General features: G+C 40.1%; 1 protein-coding gene across 2 annotated transcripts in view; it reads left to right on the plus strand.

Annotated features, from left to right (window-relative positions):
* TRPM6 (transient receptor potential cation channel subfamily M member 6) overlaps positions 1–16,112 on the plus strand; it is a 161,112-nt gene that overhangs the window by 120,652 nt on the left and 24,348 nt on the right. For both annotated transcript variants that reach the window (XM_073345124.2, XM_078852883.1), the window contains 7 exons: positions 1,594–1,726; positions 3,584–4,482; positions 4,636–4,748; positions 6,179–6,302; positions 7,499–7,596; positions 11,235–11,293; positions 12,805–12,830. In XM_073345124.2, coding sequence (XP_073201225.1) covers positions 1,594–1,726; positions 3,584–4,482; positions 4,636–4,748; positions 6,179–6,302; positions 7,499–7,596; positions 11,235–11,293; positions 12,805–12,830 — 1,452 coding nt within the window. The remainder of the gene's footprint in view (positions 1–1,593; positions 1,727–3,583; positions 4,483–4,635; positions 4,749–6,178; positions 6,303–7,498; positions 7,597–11,234; positions 11,294–12,804; positions 12,831–16,112) is intronic.

Genomic DNA, 16,112 nt, shown 5'->3' on the forward strand with positions numbered 1-16,112 from the left:
TGAAAGCTTATGCTCAAATAAATTGGTTAGTCTCTAAGGTGCCACAAGTACTCCTTTTCTTTTTGCGAATACAGACTAACACGGCTGTTACTCTGAAACCTATGGTATCTCAGACACCACTATGTGGACACAAATGCTGTCCATTGCAGTACAGCTGCTAAAGACAATGGCAAAAGGGAATTTGCAGACAGAGAGAAAGAAAATTAGTTCTATTTTTTTAAAGAAATTTTTGCCAAATGCATTGTGTGAATGGAGATAGTATAGTTCCCAAATCTGAGAATCCCAATACATGAAGAAACATATCTCTGGAGTGTTGAAATCCACTTTGAAGTTGCTGGAAAAAAATCCAAAGAAAAATGAATTTAGAAGAAGAAAACAGTGAAATATCCTGAAGAGAAATTCTCCAGAGACTGACTAATTGTTTGATACTGTTTACATGTCTTAGCAGTAGCTTAGACTTGACCAATTCTGTGAAAAAATCTTTTATTGGTCTACTGTAAGAATAGTCTCAAAGCATGCCAAGCTTGTTACATGTGTCTGGAGTTGTACATTTAAATATGTATTGCAATATCCCTTGGTTAATATTTGTATACATATGAATGTTTGAAAGCAATTAAGTGAAAAAGAACTCCATGACTACCTATCACACTGAATGTTTGAAAGAGCTCTGGTTGCTATAGCTGGCGTAAATTCTCTTTAGAAATGTTTTGAGACAAGGTAGAGCAGTCATATGAAAGAAGAGCCTCATAAGTAAGTCATATAGTGGAAAGTATTGGCTATTAAGTATAACTATATAAACATAATGCATGAAAATACTGGAGAGAAAATGTATCCCTAAGATCAGTTATTTGGCTGTGCGTTTTCAAATCTTTTTATAAAATGAGTCAACATGCAAGAGGGCTTATATCAGCTACCCTTTCTCTCCTTGGATTGAGAAAGATGCTATAAAGCACATAAGCATATATTTGGAGTGTACACACATCACCAGTCTCCATATATAAGCACAATTTCAAGAAACAAAAGGAAATATATTTTAACAAAAAGAAAAGGAGTAGTTGTAGCACCTTAGAGACTAACCAATTTATTTGAGCATAAGCTTTCATGAGCTACAGCTCACTTCATCGGATGCATACTGTGGAAAGTGTAGAAGATCTTTTTATACACACAAAGCATGAAACAATACCTCCCCCCACCCCACTCTCCTGCTGGTAATAGCTTATCTAAAGTGATCACTCTCCTTACAATGTGTATGATAATCAAGTTGGGCCATTTCCAGCACAAGAGTGGGGTGGGGAGGGAGGTATTTTTTCATGCTTTGTGTGTATAAAAAGATCTTCTACACTTTGCACAGTATGCATCCGATGAAGTGAGCTGTAGCTCACGAAAGCTTATGCGCAAATAAATTGGTTAGTCTCCAAGGTGCCACAAGTACTCCTTTTCTTTTTGCAAATACAGACTAACACGACTGTAACTCTGAAACCTGCCATTATGCAAGGCACTATATTTTAACAGTTTCTTTCTTTTTTAGTAAAGCAGGACAAATGCATTTCTTTGTCGGTATGTTTGGTACCAGCTATCATCTTATTTGTTTAGAACTCTACCTGAGTGATGAGGAGTTAAAGAAACTTCATGAGTTTGAGGAGCAGTGTGTGGAGAGGTACTTCCATGAAAAGAATGAAAGCTTGAATTCCAGTGACAGTGAAAGGATCCATGTGACATCAGAAAGGTATGAGGGATTTGCTGCTGCTGAAACCTACCTAGAATGGGATATCCATTGCAGTATAAAAGACTATCGGCTAACAAATGTTTTGAGTACAAAGTATGGTTGCTCCACTTTATGTGTGCAGGGAAAGAGGAAAGGGCTTATATAGCCCTTTCTCCCACCCTACATCCATAATGTATCCATTTAAACTAAGTGCAAAGTGTGGCTGGTTAATGCTTCTGGCAGAAATGCACTCCCACATGTGTGCAGTACATGAACAGTTGAGGGTGTGGCTAGGGAATTGCACCATTTTACCTTTGCAAACTATGTACCACTAAGAGGATGGTAGCGGGGTGGAGGATATGCAACATGTTTTTATTTGCAGGCTTATTAATTACCAGTGATAAACATTCTCCTCACAGTGACCTCACATTCTCTTTACAGTGACCCTAGATGATGTATACCTATCATTCATGATATGGAGGCCTAATATCTACAGCCCGTATGGAATTACCTTTGTTATAGTTTCAGCTACACTTCCTCCCTCTAGTCATAATGTGTCAAAGGTGTGCTAGTTGGGACTTCCAAAAGCATGAGTGCTGGCCTAACTAAGCTTCCTCATTCCCCACTTTGTGTGAAAATCTCACACAAAGTGTCACCATTGAGCTGTTAGCATCAATTTGTTTTGCCTGGTGAAATGTAGCCCACTTAACACACTATCTACTCATGGACTTCATTTTCCATATACCAAACCAAAATGCATACAACAAAATGAATGAATCTTATTAAAAAATGGCTGATAAAAAGATAGATTTGTCCATATAGCAAATTTCTATTATACCAGGAAGATCTGAGTTAATTGAAAACTGAACTGATAAACAATAGATCAGTTAAATTAAAATGTATTTAGCAGAATAGAAAGAATCCCTCTTAAAAGAATACTGCTTAGATGAATAACATTTTTGGATCACCAAGGTTTCTTTTGTAGCATGATTTCTGTTCAGCACAGCTGCTGGTTTAGATTCTTGGAGGTATACACTGCATCCTTTAGATACCATGCTGCTAATAGAATGCAGTTCCTCTTGTGTACTGCCTACCGCTAGGTTAATTCCTTTGTACATTGATGGGATGACATATGGAGAGATTATATGATCTGATCTATCTATAGCTAGAACTAAGGAAATCATTTAGTTAAAATTAACTTATTGAATCATTTCAGGTTGGGAACTTCTCACAATGTACATTAAGGGTTTGAAGGCCTTAAAATACTTTGCTTGACTGGCAGATGAATTCTACAGAGAAAGTAAAAGTTAACATTCAGATGTATAAAATATGATCAAGGTGGCAAATAGATCCTTTGAAAAAAGTTCTTTTCCTGCTAGGCTTTTATATGTAAGAAATGAAAAAAAGTAATCTGTAGTCCTGTGAGCCCTTTTAGAGTGGGTTTTTTTTTTTTTTGCACAAGAAAGAAAGAGACCTCTGAAGACAGAAGGGCTCACAAACAATTTACCCATCCTTTCTGGTTCTCTCTTATTCTCCATGATCATTAACTTTGTGCCAGGGAGTGGTGGTTGATTTGAATGTGTTAATTATTAGAGGAGATTACTCCCAATGGAAAAGTCAGTGTAAAATTCATTTTAGGCTTTCTAGCTTTTAGCTCAATAGTTCTGAATGTAGATCATGAATCAGGTTAGTTTATTATCACATGGAGGTGTTTATGAAGATGGAAATCACGGTAGAAAAATAGGAGTGGATTGCTTAATTATAGAATGGTAAAGATTTCCTCTGTTTTAAAGTTTTCGTTCATCATTTGGAATAAAGAAATAAAATAATACAAAGATTTCTGCTTTATTAGTTTAATATGGGTGTGTTTTTCCCTAGAGTGGAGGAGATGTTTTTGCTGCTGAAGGAAGTGCATGAGAAGGTGTTCTACATCAAAGACTTTTTGCTTTCCCTGGACAGCCAGCTAGGACACCTGCAGGACCTCTCTGCCTTGACTGTCGATACCCTAAAAGTCGTTTCTGCTGTAGACACACTGCAGGTAGAAAAGGCCCTGCTGGCTGAGACAAAGCACCGAGCCTGTAGGAAATTGCCACATAGCTGGAATAATGCCATGTATTCAAAGACTTTGAGCAGTTTGGAATGTTTGAATGATAAGAATTACAACTACTACAGCATGCCTCCTTCCATTCTAAAGAGCTTGGCAAGAAGACAGTGGCGATCAGAGTGCCATAGCCACATTGTTGAAACTGAGGACTACAAGGAAATGAAGATAGCAAGCATCCAGATAAAGCAAGAAATAGAAAGTGACACGCTCACTTCTGGGGTATCCTCTGAGAATAAATCAACCCCTGGATATGGACAGTTCCTCTTGGTCCCTACTGGTCATCAGGGAGCTGCTTCCACTGAAGAGGTGCCCTCACACCACCCCAGTGAGGTAACCAGAGATGGTTATGTGAACTGGGGGTTCTCTGAAGGGGATGAAAAAGGAGTTTTATGCAGTGAGAAAAGGCAGAAATCATGCATTCATTCCTCCTGTAACAATGACTGCAACTGCACCCGTAGCACTCCACAGCATGTCCAGATAAAAGCATCAAAATCCTTCTCTTACAACTCAGACAAATCAGGATATGCCAGTGACACCTCAGAGCCTGAGCCCATGTGCCAGCGCAACACCATCTTCTGGATCAACCCACTCAGGAGAGACTGGACTATCCACAAGAGCAGCAGCTTTCAGTCCCTCAAGGGAAAGAAAGTGGGGAAGACCTGCAAAACCAAAGGTAGAAATCTTATTTTACGATAGCATCTTTCACTGAGGTTTGGGGAACTGCACAGGGGGAATATTATTCATTTTAATATTATTTATTGAGCCTTCACTTTCTAATAAAGTCTCTGTTGTATAATCATTTAATTTTGTTTACCTTTACCCTCAGAGCGATCGAAATCTGCTGAGTTGATCCCATCTGTGTGGACAGAAGCAAAACAACAGAATAGAGACAGACAATCCCAGGAGGACAAGAAGAAACAAAAAATGCTTCAGGTGCCGGTAGGTACAGGTGTAAGTGGAATGCCATGTTCTTAATCTGCCTCGGTAGCTCTTTAGTGACAGTATCGTAATAGGGGATAGTAAAGTTAGCATTAATGCCCACTGGGGTTTTAGCCCTGGAAAAGTACTGCAGTCATGATCAAACTGGGAAGTCCCTAAATAATTAATCCCAAATCTATTGTCTTGCTTTGTTTTTGTTTAAATGCTCTTTATTTCAAACGTTTAGTGGCTCAATCCTGCACCCATTGAAGTCAATGAGAGGTTACCATGGACTTTAAAGGGTGCAGGATCAGGCCCTAAATCAGTTTTGTGTTGTAAGGACTCTGCCCTCTCTTCCTGATTAAGGCCAGGGTTTGGGAGGGTGCACTTGAATAACGTCTGGGACAGAAGGAAGGAGCAGCTTCAATCCTCCTTCCCTAAGTCCTAGCTGCTTTTTAAAGGAGTGTGGAGTGCATCAGTACTTTTTACAAAGAGATTCCCAACATCCTTTTGAGCTGGAGAACAGTTATCCCCATTTTAGTGATGAGAAAACTGTGGCAGAGAAAGGTTTAACTCATTTACTTAATAATGGCTTATTGTGCAGCCTTAGCAGAGTTATGAACAGAACCCTGAAGTGCTGATTCCCATCACTAGACAGCATGATAAGCAATTATATTTTAAAGATTGTGTATTAAAAAGTCACAGGACTTTCATTTTAAATATCAGCTGACCAGCTTTGTAACCTTTTCTATACATGTGCAGCGGGTTTTTTTCTGCAACATGTAACAAATACAGAATATATTTTTCTCAATTATTATATTTCATAGAGGTTAGAGCTGGAATCTAGGAGAGAGAAAACCCTAGGTTTCGTCCTCTGTCCTGTCACTTGCCAGCTAATATTGATCAATTTTCTGTGTTTCAGTTCACCAATCTATAGTAAGGGAAGAATAATACAGTGTATCCTGAGTTATCTGAAAGACCCATAGGACACCAAAATCTTCAAGTTCCTCTCTGATTTTCCACAAAATATTATGTGCTGAATTGCTTTACCATATAAGCACTTCAGCCAGCTTTGCTTCCCTCACAGCCTCTGATCTTCCCTGCACTGCCCCTGTTCAATTGTTTGGCCTTGGGCAAAGCTGGTAAACCACTTCTGTTACTTGAGCATCATTTTTCTGAAGGTCTGAAATCTGAAACAGGGCACAAGGGGCATTCCAGAGGTGTTTGGATAGGGGAGGTTAGGATATCTAAGGTACACTGCACTTCTCTTTCTCATGGAGGTATTTTGAGACTTATTTCATATTGTTTGTAAAGCATTTTGAGACCTTATACAAGTGAAAATAATTATTGCTGGCATTCCTCTTGCAGTGATTCTAAGAACCATGCTACAGAGGAGCTGCAGAGCTGTTTGTCTTAAAATATTGAGTAAAATTTTTTCTGTCCCCTGCCAGATGATTACAGTGGATGGTTGTCCCCAGACCACTCAAATGAGTTCAGAGCCAGCAGAAAGCTGTTTCTTGGGTGAAGAGAAATACAACAAGAACTGGCTAACTGCATCTAATTTCAATCAGCTAAGTATGTAACACTCTTCAGCTGATGAAGCTCAGAACTCCTGAATAAACCAGTAACAGTGCATGAGTCTAAAGTGTCATGAACCAGTACCACCTCAGGAGGCAAATTATAGGGTCAGATTGTGAACAGACACTGTACATACACATACCCCTCAAACAGAGGGATGGGGAGACAGAAGCATGGAGTGGGTGGACCCTGGGCTTCATCTTCCTCCAGTTTGCTGGCCACCACTGCTGAGCTGTTCCAGGAGTTGGGGGAGTAACTTGCTATTTTTGTGGTACAGTAGCAGATTACTACCTCTCAGGAGTAAACAGGGATTAGGGAACTGAACTGTGTCTCTGTGAGGCATGATTCCTGGCCTGGGGAATTTCTGGAGTATCACAGCATCTCACTGTACAAGCACAATCTAGCTGCTATTGGTAATTTTTGCAGAGGTTTGTGGTCATAGGTATTACTATGATAATGCGTCGATTAGTTGGTTTTTGGTAATTTTCATCCATTTGATGTACCAACCTTCCATTTTCCATTTGCAGCATAATGGATAATTGGCCATAAATTCTTAGAGTACTCAGATGTCATTGCTCAGAATACATTCTTCATGGAGAAGTAAATTTATGTCACCTGTATTTGAGTGATAAGTTCTAAGTAATGTGTGCAGTGTAGTTGTAGCCATGTTGGTCCCAGGATATTAGAGACAGAAGATGGGTAAGGTAATAACTTTAACTGGACCAACTTCTGTTGAGAGAGCCAAGCTTCTGAGCGACACAGAGCTCTTCTTCAGGTCTAGTTCAAGTTTTGAGGAATGACATTTCGGACTCTTGTATAGCAGTGATTCTCTAGCTTTTTCATTATACAGGCCTCATTTTAAGAGTGAGATCCTCCAACAGATCATCTTATCTCCTGACTCTGTCTCTACACAGCTCTTAGATTACATTTTGCAGACCACCAGGAAAAGCACCATGGAGCAGTGGTGCTCTACAGATCATAGTATGAGAAGACCCGAGCTACACTGGAACCTGTAGGCTAAGAGAAAGTGGGAACAATCTACTTCACTTTTGTGAAATTCCATTGTTGCTTTTATATTGTTGGCTTCTAGAGTAATACATCATACAGATATTTTATGGGTGTTTATTTTACAGTAATAATGCTTTTCATTTCAGTTTTAGAAATATATTTTCTCTGATTACTTTCTTGGTTAGGTTTGGAACGTCTCAGTTATATGCACCAGAAAATGAAAAATCAAGAAACTGGTAGGCGCTCTTTGCAAATCTGTGACTCTCTGAGGCAGTCTCAAGAGGTAAGACCTGAGGACATATCATGGGCCAAATCTTCATATAAATTATTGTAGCTTCCATAGAGCTACACTGATTTTCACCAGCTGAGCTTCTGTCTAATGAGACACCTTTTGATGTGTGTGAAATTTCATTTCATGCTGGCAAGCCACATCTTTGGTAGTAAATGAATACTTAACAGCTATTAATACTTAGCAACAATTAATAAAGTAGGATATTAAACTAGTGAATCAAGAAATGGGAGTGTGTATGAAGACAATGGTCAGAAAGGTGAGCATTTATTAGTAATACTCTAGGCCATTAAGCAAATACACAGTCTGATGTAGAATGTGTGAGCAGAGGTGATTAGAGAACCAAGGCAACCTTTGGCAAGTTCATCTTCTTAGCTATTAGGTGACCATATTTATTTCATGTAAAGTGAGAGTTAAATATTTCTAGTGCAAAGATGTTTCCTACTGTATTTAGAGTGGTTTTCTTAATCTCTGGCTTTTAAAAAATTATGATTTGTCAGAACTGATTTGCAACCTTATATGACCGACTGGCTAAGCAGCAGTTCTGCAGAAAAGGACCTGGGAATTACAGTGGATGAGAAGCTGGATATGATTCAACAGTGTGCCCTTGTTGCCAAGAAGGCTAATGGCATATTGGGTTGCATTAGTAGGAGCATTGCCAGCAGATTGAGGGAAGTGATTATTCCCCTCTGTTCAGCACTGGTGAGGCTACATCTGGAGTATTGCATCCAGTTTTGAGCCCCCCAATACAGAAAGGATGTTGACAGATTGGAGAGAGTCCAGTGGAAGGCAACAAAAATGATCAGGGGGCTGGGGCACATGATTTATGAGGAGAGACTGAGGGAACTGGGCTTGTTTAGTCTGCAGAAGAGAAGAGTGAGGGGGGATTTGATAGCAGCCTTCAACTACCTGAAGTGGGGTTCCAAAGAGGATGGAGCTCAGCTGTTCTCAGTGGTGGCAGATGACAGAACAAGGAGCAATGGTCTCAAGTTGCAGTGGGGAGGTCTAGGTTGGATACTAGGAAACACTGTTTCACTAGGAGGGTGGTGAAGCACTGGAATGGGTTACTTGGGGAGGTGGTGGAATCTCCATCCTTAGAGGTTTTTAAGGCCTGGCTTGACAAAGCCCTGGCTGGGATGATTTAGTTGGTCTTGGTCCTGCTTTGAGCACGGGGTTAGACTAGATGACCTCCTGAGGTCTCTTCCAACCCTAATCTTCTATGATATAGGTCCAGATCCTTAGCTTGTGTAAATCAGCATGTCTCCATTGACGTTAATGCAGCAATGGGAATTTACATCTGCCGAAGATCTGGCCCATAGTTCAGAAAAGAATGTGGGCAAGAAACTGGCTTGCAGAAATCTCTGTTCTTAAATGGCCTGGATGACGGCACAAATTGCATCTTTCAACTCATTGCAGGAGGTAGACCAGGGGTAGGAATGGAAATTAACAAGGAATAAATTGAGAACTGAAGTTGGGAAATTATCCATTCTTCTTCCTTTCTCAAGAGTAATTCATTTTAGAGAAGGGAGCACATTTCCTTGCCTGATTCTTTTTTTTTTTTTTTAAAAAGTTACTGTTCACTATAAATGCTATTTGTTGTTACTTTTAGCTTTTTTCCTTAGACCATGAAAGTAGATTAGATGAACTTTTGTTTCTTGTCAGTTTCACTTTTTGACTCTCCTGTGGTTTCAGAGTGTTGTAGTTCGAGTTCCAAACACAACAGAGCAAGTTTAAACAAAAGAATTTTATATTGAAGAAAAGAAATTATAGAAACATTTCTACTGATCCTAGATTCTGTAAAACATTAATTTTGGGGTTTAAGTCAATTTGACAATAAATCTTTAAAATAGGGCACAATATATTTTTAAGAAATGAGTTTTCCCTGGGTTAGTTCTTCTCAGACCGATCTGTGGATCAACATTGGTCCACAGGTCTTTTGTTATGCCTAACAAGATGAAACATTTTGAGAACAAACCAATGGATTGTGGGTGGGGAGGTCACCTGTTACCAGAGGAACTTTCATGCAAAAAGTAATCTCCTGAATTAAAACATGGGAGAACATCTGAGAGAGTTAATTTTAAAACTAAATTTAAGGCAATATTTAAAGATTAGTTTTATCTAGTTTGTCTTAAAAGCTTGTCTCTGATCTTTTTATTTGAATCCTGGTGCACTCTTCTTTGGGGAAAGGAATTTGCCTTGGTCAGATTTTTCAGAGGAATATTGAAATATCTGACTAATACAAGAGAATATTCCAAAATCAGATTGTTCTATAGGAGCATTTTCCCTGATGTAGCTGGAAGGTTTTGCACTATTAAAGGGACTAAGAACCTTCGACTGACAGAAATGAAATATATAAAATCTAAATATCATATTGAAAAACTCCAATGTTCTTAAAAATACACCATGCTTGGTGCTTCAAACTGTTAGATGTGAGATGTGTTTCCTTTGTGTCATGGCCTCACAGGACCCATGCTCTCTCAGCTCTGTAAGGTTCCTGGGAAGAACCCCCTTCAGTCTGACAGCCCGCCTCAGGAGTCTCACTCTGGGGCATTAAGCCTTGGGCTCCACCACCTCTTGGAACTGCACCTCTGAGCCTTCAGCATGCCTATGTCTCTCTGTGAGCCCCCTCAGGGAGTCCATTCACTCTGGAACCCCAGGGCCTCCACACCCCGACAGAGCAATGCAAACCCGCTCTCTAGATTGCAGTTACTCTCAGCCAGTGTAAAAAAGAAGGGTTTATTGTGCATCTGAACACAGCACAGAAAGTTCTCAGGGCCTCAAACATAGAAAATTTCAGCATAGTCCATCTGGGCCCATCCAACGCCCAGGTGGGCTCAGGCTGCTCTTTGTACCAATCCAGAAGCGACCTCTTTCCAGCTAACCACCCTATATCACCTTCCCCAAAAGCCCTTCCTCCGTCTTTTGTCTTCTTTCCTGGGCAACCAGATCACCTGGACCCTCTCTCTTCCGCCCTTTATTCTCTCACTGGACAAACCCAGCTGGCTTCCAGATGGGGTGGGCCTCCGGGTCACCAGTTGCTAAGTTCCACTGTGTCCAAGCCAGGGTCCAGGCGGCTAGGCGAGGTCTCACCTGGTCCTCTGCAACAACAAACACCCTCTCCCACCACCTCGTTAAACGTACAGCACATAGGGAAAACGGAGACACAGTATTCATGCAAACCATTAAGCAAATCCCCCAGTTGGTCACACCTTTCTAGTGTAACACTGTAGGACACATCTTATTCATTAAATATTTATATTTCATATATTTCATTTTTCTGCTATAAAGGGAAATTCCCTACTAGTTTTTATGCTGCAAAATACTTCCATGTACATTTAGAGTTTTTTCATGGTGCAGTCTGATATAACTAGATCACTTAAATTATTCTACTATCTACCTAAATGCATGGAGATTCTATAGAAAATTGCAACCAGGACAATTTCATATTCCAAATCAGTGTTGGTTTAATAGAGCTGTGAAACACTTAGGTTTCTGTGGGACTACTCACGGTAGTCAAATTAAGTACATGCATAAGTATTTGCAGGATTGGAAGCTTTATGAGTTGCTCTGATTATATACGTAGGACAGTGATATATAGACTGTACCCGTAACATCATTTTTCTTCTTCTCAGGATTTGACTAATAGCATGATTGGGACCACCAGGAAGAATAATCTGAGCAGGAATTCCTTGTATGTATTCCTAACTATTTTAAGATACTTGCTGCATACCTACAAAAGCAGACTCTATTGTAACCCAGTTCTGTAGATACTGCAGATTTCCATTTTAGTTCTATAACACATTTAGCATGAGGAATCTGTGCATATGTAAAACAGACTTTTTTCAATAAAATAAAGCTTTTTTGTTTAATTATAAAAGGTTATTAATTCCAATATAACTTCTAATTTTAGAAGGAACATAGATACTTTTATCTTTTTGTATCCCAGTATTATCTAATTTTCTCATTCAGTCACCACAGGATCTTAACTACTTATTCTAATCTACTAGAGTGTGAAAGGCAACATTTGCTTTTGCTGCATACATTGTATATTTCTTTTTAAAATAGCAAAAATCCTGAAAGGCTGTCATTCTCTGATTAAAATCCTTTGTATCAACTCTGCATTGGCAATAAGTCTGTCTGCATTTGCAAAATATTTGACTTGCTTTCTATAAAGAGATTTTGGTGGTGGTTTATCTCTGATCAAAGTGAAATAAAATCAGACTGGCTTGAAAAGTGTCTTCAGTTTTCTTGTTAATTTCTTCAAACCTCTTGGATGTTTTTTCAGCTTGCTTGATAATTATCTTAATATTTGGAATGCTTTCATGTGTGCTTCTCTTTCTCCCTCTCTCTCTGCCTCTCAAGTTCATCACTGCAGTATACATCCCCACTACTTAGTAACATCCCTGATAAAATAAATAAAAGGCACAAAGCAATTGCCACATTCCATGATTTCAACATGGGACAGGGAAAAAATACTGTTCTTTTTAACAGTCCATTGTGGCATACTTGCAGGCAGTAGCCAACCTGCATACATGCTAAACTGAGAACTGAACTCACAGGGCTAATGCTGCTGTCACTTACACTGGTCTGACTTCAGTAGAATTAGTCTTGATTTACACCCGTGTGAGAGGAGAATCATGCCCATAATCTTTTGTCTTTTTATCCCCTCCCTCAAGCAAAAAGCTTCCATCAACTTGAGGCAACAGAGACTGTTAAATATCAGAAGCAGTAGGGTTTACAGTATAGCCTCCCTATAGATCAGCTAACAAAGTGCAAGGCAACTGCAAAAAATTGAGCAAGTCTGATTTCATCCTGTAGAGGGCAGTGAGACACATACCAGTCGGTACATCAAAACGTAGGTTAAAATTAAAAAGCAAACAAACAATACACCCACCCACCACTCATATCTGATTGAAGTGCTCTTTAAACAATATTGTTATTATCTAAACAAGACAGTGACCCAGAATTGTAAGCACAAATCAGAGAGGGGAAAATGCAGAGAAATACTTCTGTTCCTTAGTAACAAATGATCAGCTGTATGTCAAAGCAAAAAACAACTTTATGCTAGTGGTTCTTGTGTTTTATGAAGTGAGTTTAAATCTTTGTGAGTTTGAATTCACATAGTTCAAATCCTTTCATGTCATTCTTGTTTAATCACAGAAAAGTTTGAAGCATAATTTCCTATTGTTGATTCTAAAACAGGTTCAGAAGTTCAAGCGGCATTGACAGTAAGTTTTTGATTGATTATTACTTGTCTTTAATTCTTATTTGTAAATCCTACTTTCACAATTCACTGAAATACGTGACCAGTGATTCTATTGTAAGCATGGAGGGTAAACAGGAAGAGGGTTAACAATAATTAATACCCAACAGAAAGAACAGATTCTTTGCAGTTTACTACAAATAATGTGATAATATGTTTTCCTCATGCTAAAGGAAATTTCCATCTATTTTGCTCAGCCCAGCAATATAAAATATCACACACTTTTCAGCAGGAATTAACTATGCTGTGCTTAAAAAGAGACAGATGAATTCTATCCTTTGGATTGCAAGAGAGTTCCATTGGGTTAAATAGGAAGCTTGACATATATCTGAGGGTTAAGTCTAGCATAACATTTCTGATTACAATGCGTGTTTCTAAGCACAGTCATGGTTGCAGCCATCTCTCTAGTAAGTGGTATTGGGTTCAGTTTTGCAATTCCTCTGCATGTTGAACTCTCATTGAAGGATCTGGTCCACTGTGGGATTGTCAGTGCAGGAGTTCAATGTCAAAGATGGTAAATACGTTTTCAAACTTCTTTGATATTCACTCAAGAATCAGAAGGATGACTTTGTCCAACAAATGTAGAACATTTGTATGTAGCCTTTTTTAGTCAAGTTTATGCTCACAATGGGTAGTACAATGGGTATTTGGGCTGCGGATGCTACAGTCACATACTAAAGAGACACCATCGAGTTGAATTTTGTTGCAACTGGTCACATTTTTTAAAAATGCAAGTTTCTCGAAGAGCAGACTGGCTTTTAATTCCTTAAAAAGGTTTTGAACATATTTTATGTCCTCCTATCATTACAAGAGAATTTTGGGTGGAATCAATAATTTTGGGTGGAATCAATGGCCTGGCCCATCCACTTTTCGCCATGGGTCCTGCCCCTGCCCCTCTTCTCCCCTCTAAGGCCCTTCCACCAGCCAGGCTGGCAATTGGAGCCCATTTGGGAAACCCAGGCACCTGTGGCCACCATGGACCCTCCACCTGACCAGGGTGGGGGGTCCGAGAGCAGCCCCCGGCCCGTGTCCTCGCCTAGCAGGCCCCCCGCCCAGGGCAGACGGAGGGTCTGCGGCTCCGCACTGCTTCCCTGGTGTCCCTTACCATGGCCAGGCTGCGGCTCCGAGGCCCCACCCCCCAGCTAAAGCTGGGTTGGGGTAAGAGCCACCCAGGCAGCTGTACGGAGCATGGACCCTCCACCTGCCCTGGGCAGTGGGCCGGGGACTGCACTGACAGATTCCATACCAGAGACTCCAGCAAGTTTTCCTCCAGCCCTGCTCAAGGCTGGCAGTCTACACATATCCTGGACAACCATACAGCTCAGGGTTCCTGGATGCCACAAGAGTCCATGTGCCACATCAACCACCTCCAGCTATGAGCAGTACACAGAGCGTGTCAGCAATTCCTGCCTTTCATCCGATTCACTCATACAAGTCAGGTCAAACAATATGACAATGGTTTACTATATAAAGAGGGGGAGCCAGGTGCACACCACGCTGCAGGGAGGCGGCACAGATATGGAATTGATACTTCCACAGTCATCTCACCCTCTTGGTAGCGCACCTACCACGGATAATGAACTCCCTAACAGACAGCCTCATCAGGCATTTTCATGAGAGCCATGAATGGAAATGGAACTCATCCATGGAACAACAGATCTGACTTCAGTCTCCATCTTTGTCTCAATCTTGGGACCTCTTTGCCAACCCAGGCAAACAAGAATTTACTGTTCTCCTAATGCACAGGGATGAAGCTCCAGAGGGCATGCCTTCCTAATACAGTGGTCAGATCCACTGATGTATGCCTTTTGACCCATCTCCATCCTACCATGCATCCTCAGAAAAATCAAGGTGACAGTAATCTTAATAGCTCTTGGTGGCTGAAGCAGTTTTGAGTTATGATGGCTCTCCAGGTGAGCTCCCATCCATGCATTCACTTTCAGACGTCACCAAATCTACTGTCACAGAATGGGGGCAGAACCAATCATCCCAACCCAGCACTTCTCCATCTATCCCAATCCCACACCTCTCCATCTGACAGCTTGGCTTTTGGATGGGCAATGGGGTTAGAGAGATCCTGCTTGAAGAAGGTCTGAGCCATCTTCCTCAATAGCAGGAAGCCCTCCACGAAGATGTGTTACATAGCCAAATGGAAGCCCTTTCCCTTTGGTGCCATGAACATCAATTGTTCCCAGAAGAGGTTAGAATTCCCCTTATCCTGGACTATCTTCTCTCCTTAAAATCTTTGGGCCTCTCACTGAGTTCATGGTGAGTACGTCTCGCAGCCTTTAATGCCTTCCATCCCCCAGTGGAAAAAACTGTTCAATTTTTACCCACCCTACAACAATAATTTAAAAAAAATGCATTTATGGGAACATTTCCACTGGTGTCAAGGTCAGTGCTGGCTAGGAGTTTGAACCTGGTTCTCTCTATCTAAAGGATTCATTGTTTGAACCTTGGCCTCCTGCTTCCCATTACATTTATCAATGAAGGTAGCCCTCCTCATGGTTATCACACCAATCAGAAAGACAGGCAAACTTGGGGCCCTTATTGCAGATCCACCTTATATCATCTTTCCCAAAGTATCCCTGATCCTGGGCACATAGAGAGCATGTGCACCCACAGTGAATACAAAAAACTCCAGTTACTATAAGGTCAGTAAACTTCCTTTACTGGAACAAAAATAAACTGGAACAAAATAAATTAAAACAGATAATGGAAACATTTCTATTAGTCTTAAATAATATAATGGCTTGTTTTATAAAACATAGATTTGGGACCAAATTTGACTTGACAGAGTCTCTTTAATTTTGCCAATAAATTACTTGTTTATATTTTTACAGCATTTTAGATGTCATAGGTTACTGGACCTGTATTATTATAACTTCAATGTAATAGTACAGTTAATGGAATGCATAATGACTACGTATAGAGTTGCAAAAATCATGCCTTTGGGATTCTGTGAAGCATGATGGACAGGAAAGTGCTTTTAACATCCCAGAGGTGTAACTGGTTTAGAGGAACGACATGTCCTTGAGGTTAATATTGCTAGTCTCCCTTCATTTCCTTATATAAATAACTCGGATGGCTATATTAAATTGATAACTGAAAACTGCCAACATATACCATACATTACAACATACTTAATGTCAATTAGTGATTCCTCTCTTTAGAATGCTGAGCCAGTAATTCTGATTAATCTGTTTCATGACAAACTTGAAGGGAATAAATTCAAAATCATGCATTT

Source organism: Lepidochelys kempii, chromosome 5 (genome assembly GCF_965140285.1).
Source record: "Lepidochelys kempii isolate rLepKem1 chromosome 5, rLepKem1.hap1, whole genome shotgun sequence".
NCBI lineage: Eukaryota > Metazoa > Chordata > Testudines > Cheloniidae > Lepidochelys > Lepidochelys kempii.